The sequence below is a fragment of the Leptonychotes weddellii genome, chromosome 16, assembly GCF_054177405.1.
Source record: "Leptonychotes weddellii isolate Sample4059 chromosome 16, ASM5417740v2, whole genome shotgun sequence".
In the NCBI taxonomy this organism is placed as follows: domain Eukaryota; kingdom Metazoa; phylum Chordata; class Mammalia; order Carnivora; family Phocidae; genus Leptonychotes; species Leptonychotes weddellii.
In genome coordinates, this window is record NC_138384.1 from 48,842,245 (window position 1) to 48,867,436 (window position 25,192).

Consider the following 25,192-nt stretch of genomic DNA (forward strand, 5'->3'; position numbering starts at 1 on the left):
TGGCTTGGGGTTCCCAGCCAACTCTGGTCCAGGGTGAGAGGTGGGAGCTCTTGTTGGATCCCTGGCTGCCCCAGCTGCTTTTCATAGCCCGGGATGGATGGCTGTGCCATTCTGTAACCCTGTTCCCACCTTAAGTGGGATGGAAGGGTACCTGAGTACCGCAGCTGAGCTACAAGTGTGTGGTGCCGTCCACAGGCAGCACGTACTGCTTCCTTCCTTACTTTCCCCAACTCACGGGGCTTCTACGACAGGCTCTAACCAATGTGAGTTTTGATTCTTAAGTTGTTGGGGTGGAGATGAAACCCAAACTTTGTGGGAACGTTTCCTTTGTGGGTGTGAGTTCTTGGCGAGAGCTTTCTTAGGCACACCTCCCTCTGGGAGCTTGGAGCCCTCAGGAACTCATTGATGCATCCACTTACTGAAGAGGGTAGGATGGCTGAGCCAAGGCTTGGAGGAGTGAGTGGGAGCAGGAGGTGTGGCATTGTTAGGATCCTGTCCAATGGAGCAGTGAGGGCTTGGGCCACACGAGGGACTTGGGGTGTGGGACCGAGTGGCTCCAAGGGCAGGGGGGGCTTGGAGACTGAGAACCCCTGCGAGGGAGGTTTGGGGAGACCTGGGATGGGGTGCAGAGAGGAGGGCAGGAAGCCTGGTGAGCGGATTACTAAGACCCAGATTGATCCAGACGCACAGGCTTGGCAATCACTTCGTTCCCCAAAGGGGAGAAGGGCTTGTTGCATGGGAATGCAAGGTCGTGTGGAGTGAACCATGGGCGTTGAGAGGAGAGTGGTCCAGAACAGTTCCTGATGGAGGCAGGGCTCGGGCTGCCGGCTGTGGAGGGAAGTGAGGATGCTGGAGCGGGGGACCCTGGCTTTGATACTGTCCCTGCCACTTGGGCTGGGGAGCGGATGCAAGCCTCTTGCCCTTCCTGAGGCTCAGTGGAGTGCCTGCCTCACTGGGTTACTGAGAGGCTGTGTGAACTGAAGGCTGGGGACATGAGTAATCGGTCACAGATGAAGCTGGAGAGATTGCTGAGGGCCACGGGGTGGGAATACCAGACGGCCAGCGTGAGCAGAGGCACAGTGATCCAAAATCTGACATGTGGCCAACTGGTCAGGGTGGCTGGGGCAGACGGTGAGAGGCTGGCATGCCAGGCTGAGCCGGGGGAGGATCCTTCAGGAGCTGGTGAGCAGGGCATACAGGAGACGCATAGCCAGCCTGAAAACACAGGAGTCTTTGCACCTAGAGCCGTGTAAATTCAAGGTCTCGTCAGGGGCTGCGAGGTGCTGTGTGAGGTGAGGGGTGCGGTCTGGCTCTGGGGAGCTGAGGAAGGGGGGCGGGGGAGAATGAGGACATCCAAGGTTCTGGACTTGAGTGAATGTGGGGGCTTCATCATGATCATGTCCCAGGAGAGAAGCAGGGGTTTTTATGGGGGGGGGGTAGAGAATGCTTCACTTTTGGATTGGGTGATTGAAAACATTCATTCATTCATTCATTCATTCACTCATTTATTCAACCAAAATTGAATGGAGCCCCTATCCCCCGCCAAGACCTTGGCTAGGTTCTGAGATACAATGTCAACCAAGACAGAACTCTCTGCCTTTGTGGAGTGGGAAAGGCAGACAGGAGAAGAGTAAATTGATAAATCAGCCAGACCACCATGGACTGCCCTATGGGATGTTGAAAGAGAGAGAACAGAATGAGGAGGCAGAGCAGGGTGTCACCTGCTTGACCTCAAACACAGCAAAGCTTCAGTGATGAAATACTGTCTGAGCGGAGACCTGAGTGGTCAGAAAGGGTCCATCCTGCTGAGGGGCTAAAGGCAATACTCCAGAGAGAGGGAAGAGCAAACAGAGGCCCTGGAGGATGGGAGAGGTTGGGGGGCAGCACTGTGCTCGATGGGTTTCTGGGCTTTATTCTAAGTGCAGTGTGGAGGGTTTTAAGTCGGGACATGACATGATTCCGTGGGTTTAAAAAAAAAAATACATCGCTGCAATATCGCCATAAAGAGAAAGTACTGGAGGAGGCAGAGGGTGGGGGTGGGAGGCTGTCCCTGTAAGCAGGGGGCAGATCGTGGTTTGCACAGCGGTTGCCCGGGGCAGGTTGGGGGGAAGTGTGAGGTGGTCACCAGCTCTGGCTGAAGCTGGTGCTGTCCTGAGGAGGTGTGACCCAGGCCAATCACATGATCTCTCCCAGCTTCAGTTACCTCATCCATAAAAGGGATCTTCATGACCCCTACCTCGAAGGTCTGCTCTGAGGATGCAGTACACTTAGCAATGCAGCTCTCATGGATGCAGGTAGTTATATGGTTCTGAAACTCAAGAAAGGGATCTAGGAAGACTCATTGGGTAGTTGTGTGGACCAGAATCTGTGTTGCCCTGGGGGACACTTGGAATGTCTGCTGTCACAAGGGGGCGGTGGGGATGAGAGGGCATCTACAGACATCTGGACAATATCCTACAATGTAGAGGACAGCCATCCCCCACACCAAAGAATGATCCAGCTCCAAAATATCAGCAGTGCTGGAGCTGAGAAACCCTGGTGTAGACAGATGGTGTAGTTGCCCTGTAAAGGAGGCATGCCCTCTGTTCACCAGTCCCCCTTCTCCCTACTGCCCGGTGAGGACAGTGCTGTCTCATAGCAACAGAATGTGAGCCACACTAAAAAAAAAAAAAAAAAAGGTGAACCAGGTGACATCAATTTTAGTAAGATGCCTTACTTAACCCAGTATATTCAAAGCATTACCATTTCAAAATGTAATCAATATAAAAGTCATTCATGAAAAAGTCGTTACTCTTTTCTTGTAAAACTAAGTCTTCAGAATCTGTGGGGTGTCTTGCATTTACAGCATATCTCAGTTCAGACCAGACACATGTCAAGAACCGAGGGGCCACACGTGGCTGTTCTGGGCAGCACAATTCTAGAGGATCTTTAATTTTAGCCCAATTCCACAGATGTTATGGAGGTTTCTGGAAGGTTTTCGGAAGAATGCTTTCTCAGCTCCAGCTTATTGCCACATCTAGAAATTGTTTTCCAGCTGTGTCTGGGATTTTGAATTTGTGTATTGTCTGGCTTCTTAAATATTGCCCAGTAAAACACTGAAATGTAGCATATGGTCCCAACCAGATACAACTCTGAGTCCTTTCTGGTCTGCGGGCCTCCAGGTTGAGGGTGGTGGGAGCTGTCCCAAACCACAGGCAGCCACTAGCCACGTGTGGCCATTTAGATTTACCTTAAGAGGAATAGCATTTAAAATTCAGGTCCTCAGGCCGCAGTAGCCGCACTGGGCTGGTCACCGCAGACAGTTCTTTCTGGTAGCTCAGTGGGATGCAGCTCTGGCCGCCCCCCCCGCCTCCCCCGGGGCCTGGGGCTGCGCGCCACAATAACGCCCTTTCTCTCCCTCCGCTCTGCGCTCCCGCCGCCCCCACCCGCAAGCTGCTGCCGCCCCCTCTCCGGCCGGTCCTGGGCGGCGCGCTCCCCGCCACGCCATTCCCTGCTCTTTGACTGTTCCGGGCGTGGCTGCGAGATGCGCAGCGGGCGCCCCAAGTGCGGCTCCCCGTGTAGCTGCCGCGCCGCTGCGAGTCGCACCTGCAGCCCGGCCTTCAAGCGCCCCAGCCACCTGACGCGGCCCCGCACGAAGCTCCAGGCGCAGCCTGTGGGTGGACCCACTTGCACCGAGCGCTGCCTTGGTTTCCCCCTGCGCACCGCGCTCTGTGCCGGGCACCATCAAGACGCGGCCGCCGCGCCTCCTCTGGCCTCAACTTCCCATCAGCCCGACGCGAAGAGCCACCCTTCCCACCTCCACATCCAGCAATGTCTGGCCTTCTGTGGGCCTCGGTCTCCCCGTGCGTCCAGTGGGGAACGCCACAGCCCCCCATCTCTGTGACGGGTGACGCCTGGCCTTCTGTGGGCCTTGGTTTCCCCCTGCTCCCGCCCTCTGCACTGCCGAGCAGGGGGAGCGGGCGGAGCAGGCGGGACGGTCCAGCCTCAACTGGACAAACCTGGGTGCGCCCCTTCCTTGAGGAGCATCTGGCAAACACGGACCGCCTAGCCCGTTTATTAATGGATGTGTGTCGCGGCGCCCGAACAGTTCCTGTCGGGAGCGGAGGGGAGCGGGAGCGGGGGCAGGGCTCTCACTGTGCAGCCGGCGCCCGCGCCCTCCGCCCGCACCGCCGGGGCTTAAGGGAAGCGGACCGTGGGAGCGGCCCGCTCCGGGACAGCGGAACCTTCGTTGCGGCGTGAGCGTTTCCGGACGGTGCCCTTTTCCAGCGACGCCGCCGCCCCTCGCGCCCCCGCGCCCGCGCCCCCCGCGCCCGCGTCCCCGGCGCCGCCGGCCCGGAGCTCCCGGAAGTCTCGGTCCCGCCGCCGCCGGCACTCGCGAGGGGAAGCCCGGGCCGCCCGGGACCTCGGCCCGCTCCTCCGGTCCCGAGAGGCCGCCGCATCGGGTACGGGGGCCGGGACGGAGGGAGGAGCCTGGCTCCGGGACGGCGCGAGGCCGGGCCGGGCTGGGGGAGGGGCGGGCGCCGCGGGGGTGGGGTGGGGTGGGGTGGGGGTGGGGCCCGGCGCGGTGGGAGCCGGGCGGGGGACGGACCGGAGGGAGAGAGGGGCTCTGAGGGTGCAGCGAGAAGGGGGACGGGGGGACCCCGGGCGCTGGGGTTACAGAAGGAGGCGGCACACAGGAGCTGGCTGGAGGGATGGAGAAACAGAGGTGCCAGATGCACAGAGGGGAGGGGAGGGGGCTCCGGGAGCCCCGGAGCGGCTAACGGGGAGCGGGACGAGGCCCCTGAGGGGCACAGACAGAAGAAAGAAGGATGTCGGTGACTTGAGTCTAGGGGCGGGGGAGACAGGGGCAACCCCTGGGGGGCATTTAGATGGTAGCAGGGCCCCGGTGTGGGGTGCGCAGAAGCAGCAGCTGAGGCGTCCTAGGGATGTGTGCGTGAAATCCAGACAATGGGTCCGCTAGGCGAGGGGGAGGGTGAGACTTGGAGATGTTAAGTGCAGGGTCGGAATAGGGGAGCCCAGAGTGAAAACTGGCGTTCTTAGGGCGTACCCAGAAGGGAATCCGAGCGAGGCCACGATGTGTGCAGAGATGGGGAGGCCTCCCAGGGAACGAGGCTGCTGTGCTGGCCCCGGGGGGAGAGGGTGCCACCCGAGCTGGGCCTGGGAAGCCGAGGAAGCGAGCGACCCGTTAGGAACAAGCTGTACAGGGAGGAAACAGACTTGCCGATTGGCAGGCTGTGGGGGATTTGGGGGATAGGAAAGGCGCAGGATAGGGACCTCCGGCCTGGCCTGGGGGCTGAGAGGGAGCCGCGGGAGGAAAGGCAGGCAGGGGGTGTCCTGGGAGCGGCGCCGCCTGGCCTAGAGGCGGTTTCTCTTTTGCAGGAGAGGTGGGTCAGTGGTACAGAGAGCCTAACGAGCAGTGGTAATAGGGACGCTCTCCCCCAGGAAGTCGCGATTTTAATTTCTCCCCCCTCCACTGCTCGCAGCTGACACCCCAGATGCTGCTGCTGCCGCCTCGGCCACCCCACCCTCGGTCCTCCTCTCCAGAGGCCATGGACCCACCGCCCCCCAAAGCTCCCCCTTTCCCCAAGACGGAAGGCCCTTCCTCCACTCCATCCTCGGCGGCAGGGCCCCGGCCCCCGCGGCTGGGCCGCCACCTGCTCATCGACGCCAACGGGGTGCCCTACACATACACGGTGCAGCTGGAGGAGGAGCCCCGGGGCCCGCCCCAGCGCGAGGCAGCGCCGGGAGAACCCGGGCCGCGCAAGGGCTACAGCTGCCCGGAGTGCGCTCGCGTCTTTGCCAGCCCTCTGCGGCTGCAGAGCCACCGCGTGTCGCACTCGGACCTCAAGCCCTTCACGTGCGGCGCCTGCGGCAAGGCCTTCAAGCGCTCCAGCCACCTGTCGCGGCACCGCGCCACGCACCGCGCGCGCGCAGGCCCGCCGCACACCTGCCCGCTGTGCCCACGCCGCTTCCAGGACGCCGCGGAGCTGGCGCAGCACGTGCGCCTGCACTGAGTTCCAGACCCTCGGGGCCTCGCGAGCCACACAGCGTCACTCCCACACGTGCTCCCAGCCTTACCCGGGGCCTCCGTTTCTCCACCCGCCCAAAGGGAGAAACACCAGCCCTTCCTCACCTTCCTTCTAGCTGTGTGATGTAGACCAAGCCGTTGCCCCTCCCTGGGCCTGGGAGCCAGTCTTGGAGCTGGGTTCCGGCCCGGCTGTGCTGCGCGAGCCTTTGCAGGTGACAACGTCTCCGAGCCTTGGTCTTCTGCTCCGAAGTGGTGAACGGTTGTGTGCGCGGAAGATTTAACAAAAGAGCACGGCGCGGTCTGGCTCATTTCTGTATCTCCCCCTTTCCACCCACAGCCCTCACCCCTTACTCAATAAACATTCCGCACTCCACTTTAGGGCTTTGATTTGCGTGTGTGTGTGTTGGGGTGCGCAGCGGGCTGGGAGGGGGCAGCCAGGACCGTGAGCACCTGGGAACCTTCCTCTCGGCGAGTGTTTCTGGCCGGATCCGTTTCCCGAAGGCCCAGGCGCCCCGCCCCCACCTTCCTCCCCGGACCCTCTTCTGCGCGCCCCGGTCCGCTCGTCTGTTACCGGTGCCACCAGCTCCCGGGGGACACCCAGAGGCGCTCGTCCCGCCACCACCTGCGAGCACGGGGGTAGCTCGGGGCCGTTCCGGAGTCGCCCGGACCCGAGAGGCTGCTGCACCGGGTACGGGGGCCGGGAGGCGGGAGGGAGCGGGGAGCTGGCCGCGAGAGGGGCGGGGCTGGGAGCGGGTACCTGTGCGCTGGGCGGGGAGGGGCCGCTGTGGGGGCTCGGGAGGGCACCGCCCAGAACTCGCGGGGCCGACGCCCTAGAGAGCGCTAGGACCCAGAAAGAACTTGGGGAGGGTGAGCTGGATGGGCGGGGACGAGAGAGAACCTAGAGGTAGCTGGGCTAGGAGGGGGGCGCAGGGCTGTTCAGGGAGGTTGTTGGATGGCGGGTCAGGACCTGCGGGTCTTAACGTGGCAGCCTGTTGGAGAAGGCTCGGGCAAACATGAAAGGGGTAGACCAGGCTTCTGGGTGGAGTAATAGGATGGGGCGACACCCAGACCCGGGTCAGGGGCGTGGAGAGCCGAGAGAGAAACCTGCAGGTCTAGGGGGTGGGGCCTGGAGAGGCCCTGCGGGTGGCCAGAGTAGAGGGGCGCCCAGGCACCTGAGGAGGGCCCGGGTGCGCCTGTGCTTACAGTAGGTGATGGAACGGGGGGCAGGGAGAAGGACCCTAGAAGCTTTACAGAAGGCCATAGAGTCCGGGGACGGAGGCTGGGGGATGCACAGGTCGTGGGCAGCGTACACGGAGGGTAAGGAACAGAGCTCATGCAGCCAGCTTCCCTCCTTTACCTAACCTCACCCTCTCTCCCGTCCACCAGGCCTCAGCCAGCCCTCCGGATGCTGGTGCTGCCCTCCGCAGAGGCCATGGAGGCCCCGCCCTCTCGGACAGGCAGGTCTCCAGAACCCGGACCTTCCTCCTCCACAGGACCTCCCCAGACTTCCTCGTCTCCGAGGCCCAACCACTACCTGCTTATTGACACCCAGGGCATCCCATACACCGTGCTGGTGGACCAGGAGTCTCAGAGAGAGCCTGGGGCAGATGGGGCATCAGCTCAGAAAAAGTGCTACAGCTGCCCTGTGTGCTCCCGGGTCTTCGAGTACATGTCCTACCTTCAGCGACACAGCATCACCCACTCGGAGGTGAAGCCCTTCGAGTGTGACACCTGTGGGAAGGCATTCAAGCGGGCCAGCCACCTGGCTCGGCACCACTCCATCCACCGGGCTGGCGGTGGGCGACCCCATGGCTGTCCGCTCTGCCCTCGCCGCTTCCGTGAGGCCGGTGAGCTGGCCCAGCACAGCCGGGTCCACTCGGGAGAGCGCCCATTTCAGTGCCCCCACTGCCCACGCCGATTTATGGAGCAGAACACGCTGCAAAAGCATACTCGGTGGAAGCATCCATGAGCCAGGCTGCGGGGTACCCCAGGTACCATGGGGTTCTGGGGGGAGCCTGGACTCCTGTCGCCCTCAGACACCAGGCCAGTGCGGAAGGCTGGGTTGCAGCCCTGGACACAGACACACCTCCTGCAAAGGCCAAGCCCTGCCTGAAGGAGGAGCTCATGAGTAGCCTTCGTGTCTTGGAGATAAGATGGAGACAAGACGTTAACATTCACAGAGTGGAGCCCTCCAGCTTTCGGCTGAGCCCTGACTGGAGGTGTGGGGGAGAGTGCTATGGGTGGAAATCCTCCAGCCTGAAAAATGGGGTTGGGAGCCATCAAGAATCTGCACCAGCTTCCCAAGGCCTCCATGTTGATGCTGGGGGACAGGGCCCCTGACCTGCCTCCCAGCCCCCAGCCAGGGCCTGAGACTGGACGCCCAATAAACACCTTTCCCATTTTGAGCACTTGAGATTTGTTTTTGGGGACAGCGGCTTGGCCAGCCTGCTGCCCAACAGGGAGATTCAGCAAGTGCCTGGCCTACCTCTTTTTGGGCAGAAGAACAAATCAGCCATTTCTTCTCCCCAGAGAGGGAAAGAGCTTCCCACTGTCTGACCTCAAATAACAGGAACAGCGCCCTGATCTTGAGCTTAGACTATGGCCAGGTGTTGTGCTGAGCGCCTTGCATGGGTCATACCAGTGCAAAATGCTTGGCTTGCCTGGCATGGGATGGGAAGGTTGGCCTTCCGCACTGGGGCACACTGGGGTCAATCCTAGTGTGGCTCCTCACAAGGTGCATCATCTAGGCAGAGTGTTTTTAAACCCACCCCCGCCCCCCCTTTTTAAAGATAGGATCTATTGTACGATACATTTTATTAGGCAACCCAGTATACGTTACACAAAATATATGTGAAACAAAACTTTAACAATACTGAATCTCTGCCACGTGCAGTCCCCTTTTTCTTCCTCCTGCCAATTCTGTTCTATTATATTGAATTCCCTGCCCATGAACCTGTAGTTTGCAAAACACCGATCTAGGGCAGGTACCTCCCCCTGGACGTTTTTGACCCAGCCTGCAGTTTGTCTGTAATGTGAAGCAGGTAGGAGAGGAGGGTGGCCACAGCTTTCTAAGTGGTGCAGACATTTAAATTCTCCTTCTGCAAGGTTAAAGCCCTACTCTTGTAGGGCTGGCAAAAATCCCAGTAGCAACTGGTGACTGGGAGGAGAGGCAGGGAGCTGAGCCGAAAGCTGAATAAACATCTGCCTTCTTAATGAATTTTCCTTGCGCGTTTGTTTTGTGCCAGGCACTGTGCTGGGCCCCATTTCTTCTTCCGACCTCTTTTTGGGTGGAAGAACAAATTAGCCATCTCCACTCCCCAGAGAGGGAAAGAGCCTCCCACTGTCTGACCTCAAATACCACTGCCAGCGCCCTGATCTTGAGCCTAGACTCTGGCCAGACGCTGGGCTGAGCGTTTTGCCTGCACCATATCAGTACATCCTCACAAGGAACCTAAAAGGGACCATAACTTCCCCACTTTACAGGTGAGTAAACTGAGGCGGGGTTGGGGGAGAAGGAGCGGCCAAGATTGGGTCTGAAGGCTCCCAAGCTAGCTCATAACCGCTACCACAGGAGTGGTGCTGGTGGTGTTCCAGGCCCCTATTTTCTTTTTTTTAAAGATTTTATTTATTTATTTGAGAGAGAGAGAATGAGAGACAGCACGAGAGGGAAGGGGATCAGAAGGAGAAGCAGACCCCCTGCTGAGCAGGGAGCCCGATGTGGGACTCGATCCTGGGACTCCAGGATCATGACCTGAGCTGAAGGCAGTCGCTTAACCAACTGAGCCACCCAGGCGCCCCCAGGCCCCTATTTTCAAGGAGGGTAACTCTAACCCCTCCACCCTCCCATGGTCCTAGGAACCGTGCGTGCTGTCTGGTTGTGCTGGTGATGTGCATACTGTGGGAGATGGGAGCGGGTTGCGGGGGTCCGTGGGGCCAGTTCCTAGGGTACCGTTGAAAAAGATTCTCCCTGTGCTTCAACTTCCCTGGCTGTCTCCTTCTCTCTCCCGGGCCCGACTCGGTGTGTCGCCACCCACCCCGGGGACCCCGGAGTCGCCTGCTCTCCAGGAATTGGGAGTTTCTCGACGTTCCCTGCCCGGGCTTCGCGGAGGGAGGGGTAGTACGGCAAGGGGCCGTCGCGCAAGTGCAGCCCGCGCCTCTGCCGCAAACGGCGGGCCTCAACTGGGGCCGGAGGGTCCCGGAGGAGCGCACCGACCGGCGGACCGGGAAGCACCGACGTCCCTGCCCGCTCCTACCGGCCCGCCACCCCGCCCGAGACTCGCCGCCTCTGCCGCCCAGCCCGCCCGCGGCGGGTGGGCGCTTCCCTCCACTCCCCGCGATACTTTGCAGACGCTCCCCGGCGCCGGACATGGGCGCCGCCACTGTCGGTCCCCTGGCCGGATTCCGCGCGCGGGTGGGTGAGCGCGGGGCTCTGGCCCCTCCGACCCCGGGAACCTGTGGGCGGGGGGTGGTGGCCGCATCTGCACCCGCGGCCTAGTGCGTCTCCCGCTGGGACCCCTGGCCCACATCGCTCCCCCTCCCACCCGGGGGACAAAGGGCGGGGGCGGGGGCGCATCCCCACGCGTGACCTTCCCCCCGCACTGCGCACGCGCCCCGCCCCCTCCACCACGGGGGAGGGGCCCTGCTCGCCCACACGAGTGCGGGGGAGGGCCTGCGCGTGGGCTGGACCCCCACCCTACGCCTGGAAGTTGGGGCACGGTCCCCTCCCCCCCTGCACCTCTCGCTTCTTTTGGCCCCGAGGTGACCCGTGATGAGGGTCCGCCCTATCCAGGCCAGGATGTCTCGGCTCTGTGCCCCGCGGGGAACCCGCTCCTCCTCCTCTCAGTAGCTCAGGGTCTGGCCCCCAGCCCCGTCGTTTTCTAGGAGCCCAGGAGTTTGAAACCCCAGGTGTCCTCCCTCAGACCCAGGAGTCCCGGCCCTCAGCATCATCCCCCCACCCCCAGTGCTAAAGAGTTGGGTTCCACCTCCCCTGGGGGGGTCCCTCCATCTGTGGCTGCCCTTTCTGTCCAGTGCCCCTGAGGCGCTAAGCTGCCTGGGTCCACTGGAGGCTGCGCCATGAATGACCGAAACAGCCGGAGGAGGACACGTGAGGAAGCTGGGACCCTGCCCCACCCTTGGTCCCACCACCGCCCTGCCCATCCCTGCCCTTTCCTCCCCAGGGCTGCTGTGGTTGGGGGCTGGTCTGAGGTGCCTGGGGCCTTCCCTGGGGTGACCCCTGGCCTCTCCTCTCCAGTGAAGAAAGACGATGAGGCCTTCGAGATCTCCATCCCCTTCGATGAGACGCCCCACCTAGACCCACAGATCTTTTACAGTCTGAGCCCCTCTCGGGGAAACTTCGAGGGTGAGCTGGGGGGAAGGCTCGGAGGGACCCCAGTCAGCTGGGGTGCAGGGCCCTTGAGGCCTGGGGTGTGACCAAGGCTCCCCGGTGTCCCTAGAGCCTCCGGAGGCCGCATCCCCAACCGTGGCCCTGATGAATGGTGTCAGGGCCCAGCTGCACATGGCCCTGGAGAGAAACTCATGGTTGCAGAAGCGCATCGAGGACCTGGAGGAGGAGAGGGACTTCTTGCGGTGTCAGCTAGACAAGTTTATCTCCTCTGCCCGCATAGATGCAGGTGAGGTGCCTGAGGGGCTAGTCCCTCGTCTCACTCCTGGGCCCTGACACAGCTCTGGCCCTTCTCCGGGATACGGGACCCTTCTCCGGGATACGGCACCCTTCTCATCTACTCTCATCCTTTGGTGGCCCAGTGGGGATCTCTCCCTACACCCAAGGCCGTCTCTGGGATCCCAAGCTCGGCTTCCTTCCTGCTTGACTCCTGCCACTGCTGATGGGCAGAATCCTGTGGCCATCCCCTGCCAGGGATAGTCAGGGCTTTCCTTTTCCAAATCTTTACACCCTGTTTTGGAGAGTCCAACTTCTGCTTTCCTCCACATGATGTTCAGCCCCTGGCTGGCTCCTCCCCAGGACCCTGTAATCCCCTGTGATTCAACTGACAGCGTGGGCAGGGGGTGTGTTTTTTCCACATCTGTGTTATTGGGGACCCCTGTGCTCTGGAACTACCTGTGGCTTGGGTTGCTAGGACCTCCCATTGTCTCCCCATGCTGATGGGAACCTACCTAGGATGGTTGGGCCCAGGGTCTTCTGGACTTTCTCAGTGAGAGTCCCAACATTGGACCTCCCCCCAGTCCACCTTCTGTCCAGGTGAAGGCGGGCGCCTGACTTTCCCAGCCCACTAGACCCAGAGCCTGGGATTTCTCTCAGGGTGAGTCCCCCACCCCAACCAAGGCCTTGCTTGCTTCCTGGATTTTTAGAGTCTACTCTTCTGGAGGTCCCACTGAGTTCCCAGAAGCCCCCTTCTCCACTGGGGGAGCCTATAGTAACAGACTCTCTGAGGTGTCTGGTCCTGTCCTGCTTCTCTCAGCCCTTCCCCCCAGATCTCTTGCCATAAAGCTTAGAAGTCAGAAGAGCATGAACCCATGCCCCACCTGTGATCTCTGCCCCCAAATCCAACCAAGTACACTGTATTCAGCCATCTTGGTGAGGACTACAGTGTCTGTACTGCATTTCTGTTGGTCTCCTTGGGGGCTCCAGCCCTGGTTGAGGCCCCCCTCTCCTGGGGACCTGTGTGATGTGCATCTGTCCCCATCTTACAGCCAGCCTCTTGCCTCCTTCTCACTCCTGTTCTGGAAGTTCATGTGTGCGGGTCTCTCTTTCTCTCTGTCTCTCCAGAGGACCACTGCCGGGTGAAGCCTGGGCCCAGGCGGGTTGAGGGGGATGGCCGGGGTGGGGCTGGGGGCGAGGCCTCAGACCCCGAGTCAGCGGCCTCCTCTATCAGCGGAGCGTCTGAAGAAGGCAGTACCATGGAGAGGAAGAGGCAGAAGCAGAAGGGAGGTGCTGGCCGGAGGCGCTTTGGGAAGCCCAAGGCCCGGGAGAGGCAGCGGGGTGAGCAAGGCGCACGCAGGGGGTGGGAGCTCAAGGGGTCTGGGCTGGGGACTTGCTGTGACCTTCGAGGAGGCCCTCCCTTCTCCCCTAGCCTGGGTGTCTGTCCCAGCCTCCACCCTCAGCAGCCTTGCCGTCTGGGGTCTCTATCTGAGCCTCAGGCTCCTCCTCAGTAACAAGGGGAGTGGGTGAGGCTCAGCTGGGCTGGGAACTCCCCCTCCTCTCTGGGCCTGTCTTCTCTGATTTTTCCACTTGTTTCACTCTGTGTCCATGTCTCCCACCACCTCTTGACTCCTCACCTTCCTGTCCTCTGGATTTCCATGTCGTTCTCCTGACTTCTCCTGTATGGGGCTCCCTGTCTGTCCTTGTCCCGTCTCTGCCTCCCGTGTCCATCTCTGTTCCTCATGTCTCTGTTTCTGCCCCGCCCTGGCCCTGCAGTGAAGGATGCAGACGGCGTCCTCTGCCGCTACAAGAAGATCCTGGGCACCTTCCAGAAGCTGAAGAGCATGTCTCGGGCCTTTGAGCACCACCGAGTAGATCGCAACACGGTGGCGCTGACCACGCCCATCGCGGAGCTGCTCATCGTGGCCCCGGAGAAGCTGGCGGAGGTCGGCGAGTTCGACCCCTCTAAGGAGCGTCTGCTCGAGTACTCGCGCCGCTGCTTCCTGGCCCTGGACGACGAGACCCTCAAGAAGGTGCAGGCCCTCAAGAAGAGCAAGCTGCTGCTTCCCATCACCTACCGCTTCAAGCGGTGATCCTGCCCCACCTGGCCCAGGACGCGCCCGTCGGCCCCCCCTTCCCTTCCTCCTGTGCCCCTCCTGGCACCGGGCGAGCGTGTGCATGAGTGGTGTGCTCCTCCAGAGGGCCTGGGGTGTTTCTGCGTGTGCCTCTCCTGCCCCTGCAGATCCCCACTCCCACCCCGGGTCCCTTGTATATAGATCTGGCCCCCTCCTTGCCTCTCACGGTCCTAGCACCCTCCCCTTCTTCTGCATTCCCTGGGGAGGGGCGTCCACATAGCCAGGCTCCCAAGAGCTACCGCCCAGGGGTCGGTTTCTGCCCTTTCCCAAATACTGGCACCCCTCCCACGCGAGCTGCACCGTCCTGCCCTCACCGGCCTTCCCTCCTGGGGACACTGCGAGACTCTGCGGGGCCAGGCACTGTACATACCCTGTCTCTACCCCCAGCCCCAAAGACAGGCTGGCCTACTCTGCCAGGAGCTCCCCACCCGCCTTCCGGACGAGAAAGAATTATTCAGAGAATTTAAATTAAAGAGAGACGATAAAATTTGGGATAAACTAGGCCCGGCCTCTTCTTGGAGGGGGTGTCCGTTGCCGCGGAGACAGTGATGGGGGCACCGGCGAGCTCCACGGAGCGGGCGGTCAGGCAGGGAGCCGGAGCTTGGGGAGACAGGGTGTAATTAGCACTCCCGGCGGCAGGGGCGGCGGGAGAAGCAGCTGTGCCCCAGGGAACTCGGAGGGGCAGAGCTCCGGGAGAGAGGTGTTAACGCTGCCCGCGGGGCTAGCTCAACTAGAGGCGGGGCGGCAGGAGACGGCACTCGATGACCGCGAGCAGAAGCGACCGCCGCGAGGGGGGCGAGACACGTCTGGGCGGAGGCTTCCACGCCCGTCCGCTAGGAGGCGGTACTGCCGGATTACTGGTCTTCCGGAAGTGCCCTCTACGTCGCCTGCTGCGCCTGCGCTGCGGGAGGGGAGCGAGCGCGCTTACGCGGTTGCTACAGCAACCAGGAGACGGCGGATGTGCTTAACGGTCTGCAATTCAGTACCTTTCCCGGAGTAAGGGAAAGTCTCGCGCACGCGTGCTGGGGCCTCTGGAACGCGCTCGCCTCCCGCACGGTGAGAAACCTCGCCTCAGACCGACCTCTACGCAGGCGCAGAAGCCGATCTAGCCCCCCTTTCTCTTCCACTCTACGCAGGCGCACAAAGCCGCGCTGGCAACCTCCGCAGCGGCCGCGCGCACCCTTCACCCCGCTGCCTGCTTTTGTCTCGCGCAACCTTCTTAGGCCCTGCGCGAGATCGGCCCGTCTTTCCCTCCGCTCTCCCCACCCGGAGAGCCAGGTGCAGAGAGCCGGGACCCCGCCCTTTCTGTGTATCCCTTCTCCTGACCAACCTCGTCTCTGTCCTCCCTCCCTTTTCGGTTCCCGAAGCCGGAAGGAGCCGAAGCGCCGACGGAAAAAACCGAAGCTGTCCCCGTGAGTGAGGCCTTCCCGAAGCGGTGGCGGAAGGAGCCGAAGTTCTCGGGCAGGGGAGGAGTGAGTGCACTGTCCGGAAAGAGCCGAAGCTTGGCATCGGGTTTAATCCTCTGGGTGGTTCCGAGAGCCAGCGCTGGAAACCTTCAGAAAGCGCAGAAGTCCGGGACGGTTAGGATTGTCGGAAGTAGCCGATTGCTTGGATAGGGCCGGCGGCGAAGAGCGGGCAGAATCTGCGGGAGCAGCCAGAGACTGGGGCGGTTTGAATTGTCGGAAGAAGCCGAACCCTTGGGGAGGGGCTGGGCGCAGAGGAACGCGCGGACCTACGGAAACACCCGAACGTTGAAGAGCTAGTTTCCGAAAAGTTACGATTGCTTCGGAAGCCGGTGAAATCCTCGCTTCGGGTGTTTTCGGAAGCAGCCGAAGCCGCCGCTCCCGTTTCCTTCTACGGTCGGGAAATAGCGGACGCTATTTGGAGCCAGGCTCTGGGGGGAGGGGCGCCTCGCGGGCGGGAGGGCGGGGAGAGGGGCGGAGCCGGGGCGGGGCGGGGCGGGCGGCCGGGGCTTGATTAGGTAGGAGGCGGCGGAGCGCCGGCGGCGCCCGGAAGTAGCCGAAGCGAGCGGCGGAAGTAGCCGAAGCGGCCGGAGCGGGCGGGCGGCAAGGCGAGGCCAGAGCTGCACAGGGCCCTTACGCGGCCGCCTCAGCATGTCGGACTTCGACGAGTTCGAGCGGCAGCTCAACGAGAATAAGCAAGGTGAGGGCGCCGGGGGCGCGGGGCGGCGGACAGGGCGGCTCCTGGCCTCTCTCCGTGTCCCCCGCCATTTTCCCCCTCTCTTCCCCCTCCTTTCAAGGCCGCGCGGCGCCCCCCCACCGCTCCGCGGCGCGCGCCTCGCTCACGTGACCACCCGGCGTGCCGCCGCGCGCGGGAGGGGAGGGGAGGGGGCGGCGGGCGCGGGTCCCGGACGCATGCGCGGCGCGCTCAGTTCTGCGCCCCACGTGGTGCGCGGCGGAGGCGGCGCGGACTCGCGGGCTGGGCGGGCGTTCCCTCGCGGACTCCGCACCACTTGTCCTCTTTTTCCTTTTTAACTAATTTGAAAGGAGGGTTTTGTGTATCAGATCTCGTAATGCTTCCTTTCTTTCCCACTGTCCCGGCACTTCCGCTTCCGGCCGGGCCCGCGGCCCGGGTCTCCACGCCCCCTTTGTTCCAGAATGGCGGTTGCGAGCCCCCTTCACGTGGGCGTCAGTCTGGGGGGGGGCTCCCCCGGCCCAGGGCAGCGAGCGTGCCGCGGTGTGCCTCGTGGGAGAGGACACGCGTGCGTCCTTGTGACGCGGGAGTTGGGGCAGCCCGACGCCCGTAGCGTGGAGTGTTGGCTGCTCGTCCGGTCCCCGCGTCGGGGCGCGTAGACGCGGCCTCAGCACTGCGCGGGCAGGAGGAAGCTGAGGCTCCGGGCGGGCGGAAGCACGTTCCCCCAAGCTGGGGCCGAGGGGCGTGGGGGCTGCGGCGTGTCAGGAGGAGGACAGGCGGCGGACGCTGCGGCGATCCGTGTGAGACGGAGAGCGGCCCCGGTGGGGGCGAGGCCCTCCTCCTGAGCGCCCGTGCAGCCGGGCGTGCCTGGCTTCAAACACCTGCTCTGTTGCGTTTGTAAGATTTCGGTGTCCGTGTCTCCCGCTCGTGGAGTGGTTCTTGTTGTGTCACCGCGTTTGTGGAATTGAGGAGGAGGATCGTAATGATAGATGAAGCTGAGCGCTTGCCAAGTGCCGGGCGCTTTGCTACGCTCTTTGCAGTTTTTCTGAGTGCATCCTCGTAAGAGCCATGTGAGGCTGAAATGACTTTTTTCCTTTTGCAGAGAAGGAAACCGGCTCAAAGTTTTGGCTCTTGTCCAGATCTCAGCTGGTAAGAGGCAGAGCTGAGATCACGTAGGGCAACACGTAGAAAACGTGTGTGGCCTGGGCCTTGGTATACACTAAGCGCCTAATAAGCGATATGTGTTTTATTTTGGAATTATCGTTAGTGTGATGCCCACTACCAAGTGGAGAGACACGTCTTCGTTCAGCTGGCATTCTTCCACGTTCTCACACGCCTGGGATACATGGGACCTTTGTTTCAGGGGAGGTTTGGCTGTGTTTGCGTGGTTGCACACCGTTAGTGAGCAGGAGAGCTGAAACCCACCCTGAGTCTGGCTGGTGCGAGGCCAGGTTCCACTGGGCCAGGCTGCCAGGTGGGGCTGATTGAGCTCCCCCTCAAGGCGCTTGCAGATGAGTCGTCTGGCTTCTCCCTGGCGCTGGGAGGCCCGGCGCTCAGCCCTGGCCTGAACTTCTGGGTTGCTGGAGCTGTCCCACAATGTGGCCACAGCATTTTGGGGGACCGAAGTTCGTTTTCTGTTTTTGTCTGGGATCTGTGTGTGTCGGGAGGCTGGGAGCTCTGTCCACGTGTTGCGCTGCCTGTGTTCTCTCTGGGGGCCAGCCTCTGAGCTTCAGCCCGTGGCTGGGGCACGTGTGTCCCCAGAGAACTAACTTTCTTGTCTGGTGGCAGGTACCCAGCAGGCAGCACTGCTTCCTCTATGTTGGTCCCTCTGCCTGCTTGTCTGTTTCAGAGCCTGAGCCTCAGGGAAGGTTCCTGGGGCTCCCAGCCAGAGGCCCAGAGCCCCAGGCCACAGCTGCTCTGTGTCCAGTGCCATGCTTGTCTGCTTACTACTTCACGTTGTCTCGAGTCCCTGACTTAAATTCTGTTTTCTTGGTTGGTAGAGATAGTAATGTTGTTAACTAGTGGTCCTAGGCAGACTTTTAAGTGTTCTGCCTGTCCTAAGTTAAGGAGTGTGCTCAGGTGCCTAACTGTACTTGCTAACATTACAGGGTTCATCTTCAGGCTTCACTGTATTTTTGTTTTTGCCGTGGGCAAGTTACGTGACCTCCTGTGTCTTAGTTTCCCTCTCTGTTGTTTGAGTGGGTAGAAATGTTTTTTTCTGCGCAGTGAGGACTGAGGGCAAGTGGGGCTACTGAGTACAGATGGGTTTTAGGAGCATTCTTGTGTTTTTTCTGTTTTTTCCCTTTCTGAGGTGCCTGTTTTTCTGTTTTAGTGGTTCTGGAATTGAGATTTATTTATGGGAAGTTCATGGTTAAAGTCTCAGAAAACATGAGATAAAGTAGAACCCATGAGGCTAAAGTCCACTTTAACACCCTGTCTTTATTGCCTCTTCCTGCTTCTGTCCATAGACATGGGGTAGCGGAGGAGTCGGGGGTGTTTTGAACTAAAGACTGAGGAAATGCACCGTGTCATGGTGCTGGTGGTTTGGTCTGCACTTCCTTCCCAGGGCGAGAGGTCTGTTGAGCAGAGGTTTCTGTGGTTTTACGGGCAAGGCTGTGCTCCGTTCCTGGTCGCCACCCCCAAGGCCATAGAGGGGGTTGAGGGAGCCAACTGGGGGCTGGACCCCAGTCACTAGCTTTGAGGGAGTGTGGGCAGGATGGGGTGGTCTGGGATGCCAGCCTGCGAGGGGTAGTGGGCAGGGCACGCTCCTCCCCTACTTCCTGAGGCAGGGCCAGGTATCTCCCTGTTTTAGCCCACATTCAGAAAGGGGCACCTCCCTAGAGGAGGGCATCTTGCATTCTTCACCTGGTTGGGCAGGGACTGTCGGGTGTCCTGGCTTCCTGGGGATACCAGATCCTGCCTGGCACCTGACCCTGGGGCCTGATGGTGGGGCTGTGGGTACCAACTGGTTGAGGAGGTCTTTCCTGAGGGGTCGCCAGTTTCCTTCATTCAGGAAAACATCATTGGGTCTCTTGATTCCCCAGCCTCTAGCCCTGCCCCTCTCAGGGACGACCCTGGGGTCAGGCCCCTCAGCCCTCGAGGGGGACCAGGAGCCAGCCTCCTCTGTCTTCTCTGGCTCCCCAGCTCCTCCTGAGCATCCTCAGGTATCTTACACCCCGGGGGCATTTCCAGGTCCTGTCCCCTCAGGTAACCGGCTCCTGTCCCCTTGGTCCCCCAGGGTCCCTGGACTCGCCTGTGGACCCAGGAAGCCTGTTATCTCCCCTCCTCCACTGAGTCCCTTCCCCTTGGGGGTGGCCTCCCTGGGGCTCAGGGCATAGCTACCAGAGTGGGTGGGCTGGGCCGTGTCCTCCCTCAGCTCATTCTCCTTCCCCTCGCCCTGGCTCAGAGCGAGACAAGGAGAACCGGCACCGGAAGCGCAGCCACAGCCGCTCTCGAAGCCGGGACCGCAAGCGCCGGAGCCGGAGTCGGGACCGGCGCAACCGGGACCAGCGGAGCGCCTCCCGGGACAGGCGACGACGAAGGTACCAGGGCTTGGGGACTCCTGGCTGGGCACAGGTGGGAACCGGGTATCGGTGCGCTCAGATCTTGTGTGCTTCTCTCTGTGTATCTGGGGGGCGGGGGGTCTGCTCTCTGTCTGTCTTGAGTTAAGTTTTGTTTGTTTGTTTGTTTACCCTGTTCCTGGAGTTTTTTCAGTTTCTGGTGGGTTGGTGGGGGCAGTAGGTTGTTTATCTTGGAGTTGAGTCTGGAGTCAGGGCACTCGACTCTCTTTCTTCTTTCGTGAGGCCCATCCTAGTCCCTGTTTCTTAGGGCTGGTTTCTTTTTTTCCCCATTGTCTGTGGTTCTCTATGGGATTGTCTTTTGGGGCCTGTGCTTTGTTTCCTGGGAAGAGGGGGTTTTTGAAGTGGGGCAGCATCTCCTATTCCTGACTGCTTTCTGCTTTTCTAATGCTTCTTCTTTCTGTAGACTGCTCTCTCTGTTTTCTGTCCCCTTAGGTGAGGAAGGGTGGGGTAGGTTGAAGTTCTTCTGTCTCCTTCTATCTCAGTTTCTCCAAGTAGAAAGTGGTCTGTGTGGCCTTTTCTGCCTTCCTCAGTTCCTCTTTCCTGGGTGGGGGGTTTGGGGGGAATGGCAGGGCCGAGGGGGCCTGCCCCCAGCCCTGGGGCTCTGTGCCCTTGGGGAGGTGTGGCGTGTGGGGAAGACAAGGGTCCCCAGTCACCCTTCCCCATACCTTTCCCTCCCACCCCCCCAGCAAACCTTTGACCAGAGGCGCTAAAGAGGAGCACGGTGGATTGATGTGAGCTTCTCTTCCTGCCCCTTCCACCCTGATGTCCACTCCCTGTGCCCCCCCCCCCCCGCCTCCGTGCGCCCTGCCCTGTCCTCGTCCAGCCCCTAGCCCAAGCACTGGGGAAGAGAGTCCACTTGCCTTGAAACCAGCACCCTCCCCCAGGCCTGGGTGCGACCCTGACCCAGATCCTCTCCCTCCTGGAGAGCGCTGCACTCCTGGTGGGGAGCTGAGGGGAGCCTGGGGTGCTTGCAGGCCCACCTTTGGTCAGACTGAGGTTGTCCTGCCCTGCTCTCCCTTCCCCCCCATCCCAGTCGTTCCCCCCGCCATGAGAAGAAGAAGAAGGTCCGTAAATACTGGGATGTACCACCACCTGGCTTTGAGCACATCACCCCCATGCAGTACAAGGCCATGCAAGGTAGGCTTTAGCTGCTGCTTCATTAGCTAATGAACTGAGCGTGCTGGGTGGTTGAGGGAGCAGACTCTGATCTGGTGGAGGGGCGGGTGGTGGTGGTGTGGGGTGGCAGGGTAAGGTTTGTGTCCTGGGCTTCCTGGTTTCTGCCTTTTCAACCACCACGGAGGAGATGCTGCAAGACTCCTTGGCGGAGTGGGGTTGAACCTCCATTGGGCTGGTCCATGGGAAGCTGCCCTCCCGTGGCACTCTGGGTGTGCAGTGGGTGATCCCTGAACCAGGTGGGGGGTGTAGAGGATTGCCCTGTTGTGGTCTAATCCTGTTCTGCTCTTCTTGAAGCTGCGGGTCAGATTCCAGCCACCGCCCTTCTCCCCACCATGACCCCTGACGGCCTGGCTGTGACCCCGACGCCGGTGCCCGTGGTCGGGAGCCAGATGACCAGACAGGCCCGGCGCCTCTACGTGGGCAACATCCCCTTTGGCATCACTGAGGTACTGCCCGCCCCCTGCCTTTTCCCTGCCCCTACCCTCTCCCCAGTTCCCCCCACCCATTCCTCCCTTTCCCTCCCTTCCCTCCCCCAACCTGCACGGGTCAGACTCTGCTCCTGCAAGGCCCCCCGGCCCCCTCCCAGACGGACCGATGGAGTTGAGCCAGCCAGGGGCCGGGCTGGGGGTGGCCCTCTCCCTCCCTCCTCTTCCCCTCTCCCGTCTCCCCTCTCCCAACCTCCTCCAACAACCCAGGGATCAAGCACACACATAACGAACCTACGAAAATCCATGAATCCGTATCGAGAGAGACAGAGAGGGAGACTCGCACGCGCGCACACGCACGTTGACACACACACAGACACACAAACACACAGACGCACGCTCCCCTCAGATTTCTCTGACACACCTCTGGTTCTCTGCCGCCTGTTCCCCATCCTCTCCCCACGTCCCTCCCGTGGTCGCTGCTCTTTTGTTTTTGATGGCCCTGACCTCCCCAACCTTCCCCACCGCTCCTCTCCCCTCCCCTCTCCCCAACCCCTTCCCGTGGCACCCCGAGAATCCCGAGATCAAAGAGTTGTTTCCATTTCTCTTTAAAGTGAAATATTGTGGGGCTGAGATCCCTCGTAGCAACAAAAAGTTTGCTACCGTCGTCGAAGGCAAGTAAGGTCCATTCTGACTTTCTCAACCTGCACTTTGCTACGTTTGATAAAGCAGCCCCCGGACTCCAGGGCCAGATCCCGCCACATCACTCTTTTCTCCTCCCCTCCCGCCCACCCTCCCTCACCCCACCCTCCTTCCCTCCACCCTCCCTGTACCTTTGCTCCTTTTTCTCTCTGACTTGGTGCTCTCTATTCCTGCCTGCTTTTTCTTTGCTGCTTTCCTATCACTTTTCTCTTTTTGCCATTGGATGCTTTTTTTTCCACGTTCCATCTCCTTGTTTTCTGTTTGATGCTCTTTCTTGTTTTCCCGTTGTCACTGTTTCCATGCATTTTTCTTGGATGATGTCGTTTCTCTGGTTGGGGTCCCCGTGGCCCTCCCCACACTCTTGGTCTCTGGCCGTCTCTCGCTACTGCCTTCTTCCCTCCCTGTTTGTTTTCCTCTTCTCTTGCCTTTGTTCCTACTATTGATCTCTGTGCCCCCGTCCCTATTCCACTGTTCCCTCCCTTCTTCCACCCTTCCCTACCCCCTCCCTTCCCCTTACCCCCAAACCCCTCTGTGTCTCCCTCTCTCACCCTCCCCTCCTCTCTCCACCTCCCTTCCCCCGCCCCTCCCTGTCTCCTATTCCCTCTGCAGGAGGCCATGATGGACTTCTTCAACGCCCAGATGCGCCTTGGGGGGCTGACCCAGGCCCCTGGCAACCCTGTCTTGGCTGTGCAGATTAACCAAGACAAGAACTTTGCCTTCTTGGAGGTGAGCCGGGTGCATGGTGGGGTCAGGAAATTGTGCATTCCTCCTGGCGGCGGCACCTCTGCAGCAGCCCTTGTTTGCCTAGGGCCCTTCTGCAGGCCGTTGTCTGCTAGGCTCCCTGACCCTCGCCACCCCCTTCTCTTTCAGTTCCGCTCAGTGGATGAGACCACCCAGGCCATGGCCTTCGATGGCATCATCTTCCAGGGCCAGTCGCTGAAGATCCGCAGGCCTCACGACTACCAGCCTCTGCCTGGCATGTCAGAGAATCCCTCTGTCTACGTGCCTGGTGAGTGGGGGCCTAGTTCCTCCCTTCCGTCTCCGGCCTAGCTGGAGACACTTGGGAAATGGTGTGAGTGCTTCTCGTTCATTTCCCCAAACCTTTGGAGCTGGGTGTTCTCCCCGCTTGAGTTTGCACTCCCTCAACTGTGGGATGTGTTGAGGGAGGTGAAGGGCTTGCAGCCTGGCTGTCATTCTCGTTCTGGGACCTTGGTGGTCAGTGTGAGCACAAGCAGGTAGGCTCCCCATGTGGGGATGGCAGCTGGATATTGCCTCATTTTTTTGGTCTCGGTGTTTCTCTTGACTCGTGTGCTTTGGACCATTCCCCACAGCTACGTTCAGTAGTATTCTGGGTCAGTGGAGAGCATAGCCGACCTGGGGTCGGTGAGCTTTTCTTGTGGAGGACCAGGTAGTAAATATCTTTGGGTTTGTGGGCCATACCGTCTGGGTCACAGTTCTGTTGTGACGTGGCAGCTTGCATACAGCCTTGTGATACCTAAGTGAATGGGCACGGCCTTGCCGTTTACGGATGTTGACTTTCCTGTTTCGTGTACTACCCCCATGTTGTGCAATAACCTCTGAAAACCCTTGCGGGCTCTACGGAAACAGACAGCAGGCCTCAGTCGACCTGCAGGCTGGTTGCCGTGTCCTGTGGTGAGTGTAAGTGAGGATTTGCGTCTCTGTGAGGCCCCGTTGCGGTGCAGGGAGCAAAGTGGGCTTGCAGGAGCTCATGCTGTGGTGGAGCTGGGGGTCCTGGGTCTCAGGTCCTGGAATTCTTCTAGGAAAGGTGGGTGAGCCCTGGTGCTCTGGGCATGGAGGGAGAAAGTGGTAGAAGGTGGGATTTCTTCTACTTGTACTGAGAAGTAGAAGGCTGAGGTTTCACCCTGAGGATACCTTTTAGAAACCGAGTCCACTCTTGGCAAAGCAGGGGACTTGGAGTCCCAGAGAGAGTGGTACCTCAGGACTGGGGGCTGGTTCCCTGGCTTGTCCAGTGTTTTCCACCGTAATAATTGGGTAGGTTCGGTGGATCTCTTGAATTCTTTCAATGCCTGAGGTGTTCTACGTACTGACCTGCTCTAAGCACACGGCCTGATGACTTTCTATGTGGGCACGCATCTGTGGGACCAAGTCCCAGGTGAAGCCATGGAACTTTGTTCTGTGCAAAGCAAACCTTTTAAAGATTTTATTTATTTTTTTAAAGATTTTATTTATTTACATGACAGACACAGTGAGAGAGGGAACAGAAACAGGGGGAGTGGGAGAGGGAGAAGCAGGCTCCCCGCTGAGCAGGGATCCCGATGTGGGGCTCGATCCCAGGACCTTGGGATCATGACCTGAGCCGAAGGCAGACGCTTAACACCTGAGCCACCCAGGCGCCCCAGGATTTTATTTATTTTAGAGTGTGTGAGAAGGGGGGTTGAGGGGGTAGAAAGCCTGGAGCAGTCTGATGCCGGCTCAGTCCCACGACCGCAAGATCATGACCTGAGCCAAAACCAAGAGTCGGGCACCTAACTGACTAGGCCACCCAGGCACTCCTTTGTTAAGTAAATTTAGTGTGCCTTAAGTCTTTTTTAATAATGTAAGGTGCCTACGTACTTGCTGAAGCTTACTATGTCAGGCAGTGTCCCAAGTGGATTCTGTGTATCACGTTAATTTTTATGACAGCCTGTAGTGCAAGGTCAGCGAGGGACAGCTACGGGGCCAAACGTGGCTTACTGCCTTTTTTTTTTTTTTCCTAAGTAGGCTCCGCGTCCAACATGGGGCTCGAACTCATGTATTTAAGAGGTGCATGCTCTACTGATTGAGCCAGCCAGGCGCCCCCTGCCCATTTTTTAAATAAAGATTAATTAGTACAGAGTCCAGCCCACTGATTGTCTATAGTCTGTTTTGTAGAGCAGTGGCCAATTTGAGTGACGGAGACCCTGTGGGCCACAAAGAAAACATTTGCCACTCAGCCCTTTAGTGAGCAGTTTGACAACCACCATTGTGGATACTGGGATCCCATTTCACTCAGGAGGAAAGCAAGGCAAGGGCACGATTAGTGGTCTCCCTGGGAACGGAGATCTCATAGATCCAGGGACAGCTGCTTTGGAGTCTTCCTGGAGTCATGGGCCCCTTTCTAGAGGTGGCTGTTGGTGTGATGAAGCCGCTGAAAAATCACTTACCGCTCTTCTCACTTTGGGATTTGCCCACCCAGAGAGGGCTGAGGGTCTGCAATACCAGTGCCTGGGCGGGCATGCTCAGTTCTGGGAGTGTGGCGGGAAGCGGCAGGAAGTGGGATTCTGCCTGCAGGTTAAGCATCTTCCGGTTGGCTTTTTTCCAATTCCAGAGTAAAACTTAGGTTTTGATCTTCATTTTCCATTAAAAAAAAAAAA

The 25,192-nt window shown here is 60.0% G+C and overlaps 4 protein-coding genes and 1 long non-coding RNA gene across 12 annotated transcripts in view; 4 read left to right on the forward strand and 1 right to left on the reverse strand.

The window, feature by feature from the left end:
* The first annotated feature begins 4,154 nt into the window (after window positions 1-4,154).
* ZNF580 (zinc finger protein 580) lies at window positions 4,155-6,401 on the forward strand. Of its 2 annotated transcripts, none has more exons than XM_081807350.1 (2): window positions 4,155-4,442; window positions 5,484-6,401. In XM_081807350.1, exon 2 carries the CDS (start codon window positions 5,496-5,498, stop codon window positions 6,012-6,014), a length of 519 nt encoding a protein of 172 aa, XP_081663476.1. In that variant the 5' UTR covers window positions 4,155-4,442; window positions 5,484-5,495; the 3' UTR covers window positions 6,015-6,401. The 2 variants fall into 2 exon arrangements, with proteins under 2 accessions (XP_081663476.1, XP_006736467.1); XM_006736404.3 differs by lacking the exon at window positions 4,155-4,442 and adding an exon at window positions 4,560-4,705.
* Window positions 6,402-6,560: 159 nt separating this feature from the next.
* ZNF581 (zinc finger protein 581) lies at window positions 6,561-9,245 on the forward strand. Of its 4 annotated transcripts, none has more exons than XM_031031319.2 (2): window positions 6,561-6,716; window positions 7,415-9,245. In XM_031031319.2, the coding sequence occupies exon 2, from the start codon at window positions 7,434-7,436 to the stop codon at window positions 7,995-7,997; it is 564 nt and encodes a 187-aa protein (XP_030887179.1). In that variant the 5' UTR covers window positions 6,561-6,716; window positions 7,415-7,433; the 3' UTR covers window positions 7,998-9,245. The 4 variants fall into 4 exon arrangements, with proteins under 4 accessions (XP_030887179.1, XP_030887180.1, XP_030887182.1 ...); XM_031031320.2 differs by lacking the exon at window positions 6,561-6,716 and adding an exon at window positions 6,781-6,932; XM_031031322.2 differs by lacking the exon at window positions 6,561-6,716 and adding an exon at window positions 6,791-6,895.
* A 1,055-nt stretch (window positions 9,246-10,300) lies between these two features.
* Window positions 10,301-14,281, forward strand: CCDC106 (coiled-coil domain containing 106). Of its 3 annotated transcripts, none has more exons than XM_006736405.3 (6): window positions 10,301-10,439; window positions 11,057-11,132; window positions 11,280-11,387; window positions 11,482-11,658; window positions 12,774-12,986; window positions 13,422-14,281. In XM_006736405.3, exons 2-6 carry the CDS (start codon window positions 11,102-11,104, stop codon window positions 13,736-13,738), a joined length of 846 nt encoding a protein of 281 aa, XP_006736468.1. In that variant the 5' UTR covers window positions 10,301-10,439; window positions 11,057-11,101; the 3' UTR covers window positions 13,739-14,281. The 3 variants fall into 3 exon arrangements, with proteins under 3 accessions (XP_006736468.1, XP_030887178.1, XP_030887177.1); XM_031031317.2 differs by having other exon boundaries at window positions 10,314-10,443; XM_031031318.2 differs by lacking the exon at window positions 11,280-11,387.
* Window positions 14,243-15,235, reverse strand: LOC115941992 (uncharacterized). The gene is made up of 2 exons (XR_004076640.2): window positions 15,111-15,235; window positions 14,243-14,380 (listed from the first exon to the last, which is right to left on the reverse strand). It is a non-coding gene; the product is annotated as an uncharacterized LOC115941992 (long non-coding RNA).
* A 457-nt stretch (window positions 15,236-15,692) lies between these two features.
* Window positions 15,693-25,192, forward strand: part of U2AF2 (U2 small nuclear RNA auxiliary factor 2) — a 16,201-nt gene continuing 6,701 nt past the window's right edge. Inside the window, exons 1-7 of one of the 2 annotated variants that reach the window (XM_006750015.2) lie at window positions 15,693-15,943; window positions 19,341-19,476; window positions 20,202-20,246; window positions 20,549-20,652; window positions 20,986-21,137; window positions 22,428-22,544; window positions 22,689-22,827. In XM_006750015.2, coding sequence (XP_006750078.1) covers window positions 15,895-15,943; window positions 19,341-19,476; window positions 20,202-20,246; window positions 20,549-20,652; window positions 20,986-21,137; window positions 22,428-22,544; window positions 22,689-22,827 — 742 coding nt within the window. In that variant the 5' untranslated portion in view covers window positions 15,693-15,894. The remainder of the gene's footprint in view (window positions 15,944-19,340; window positions 19,477-20,201; window positions 20,247-20,548; window positions 20,653-20,985; window positions 21,138-22,427; window positions 22,545-22,688; window positions 22,828-25,192) is intronic. The other variant, XM_006750014.2, reaches the window with a different exon arrangement.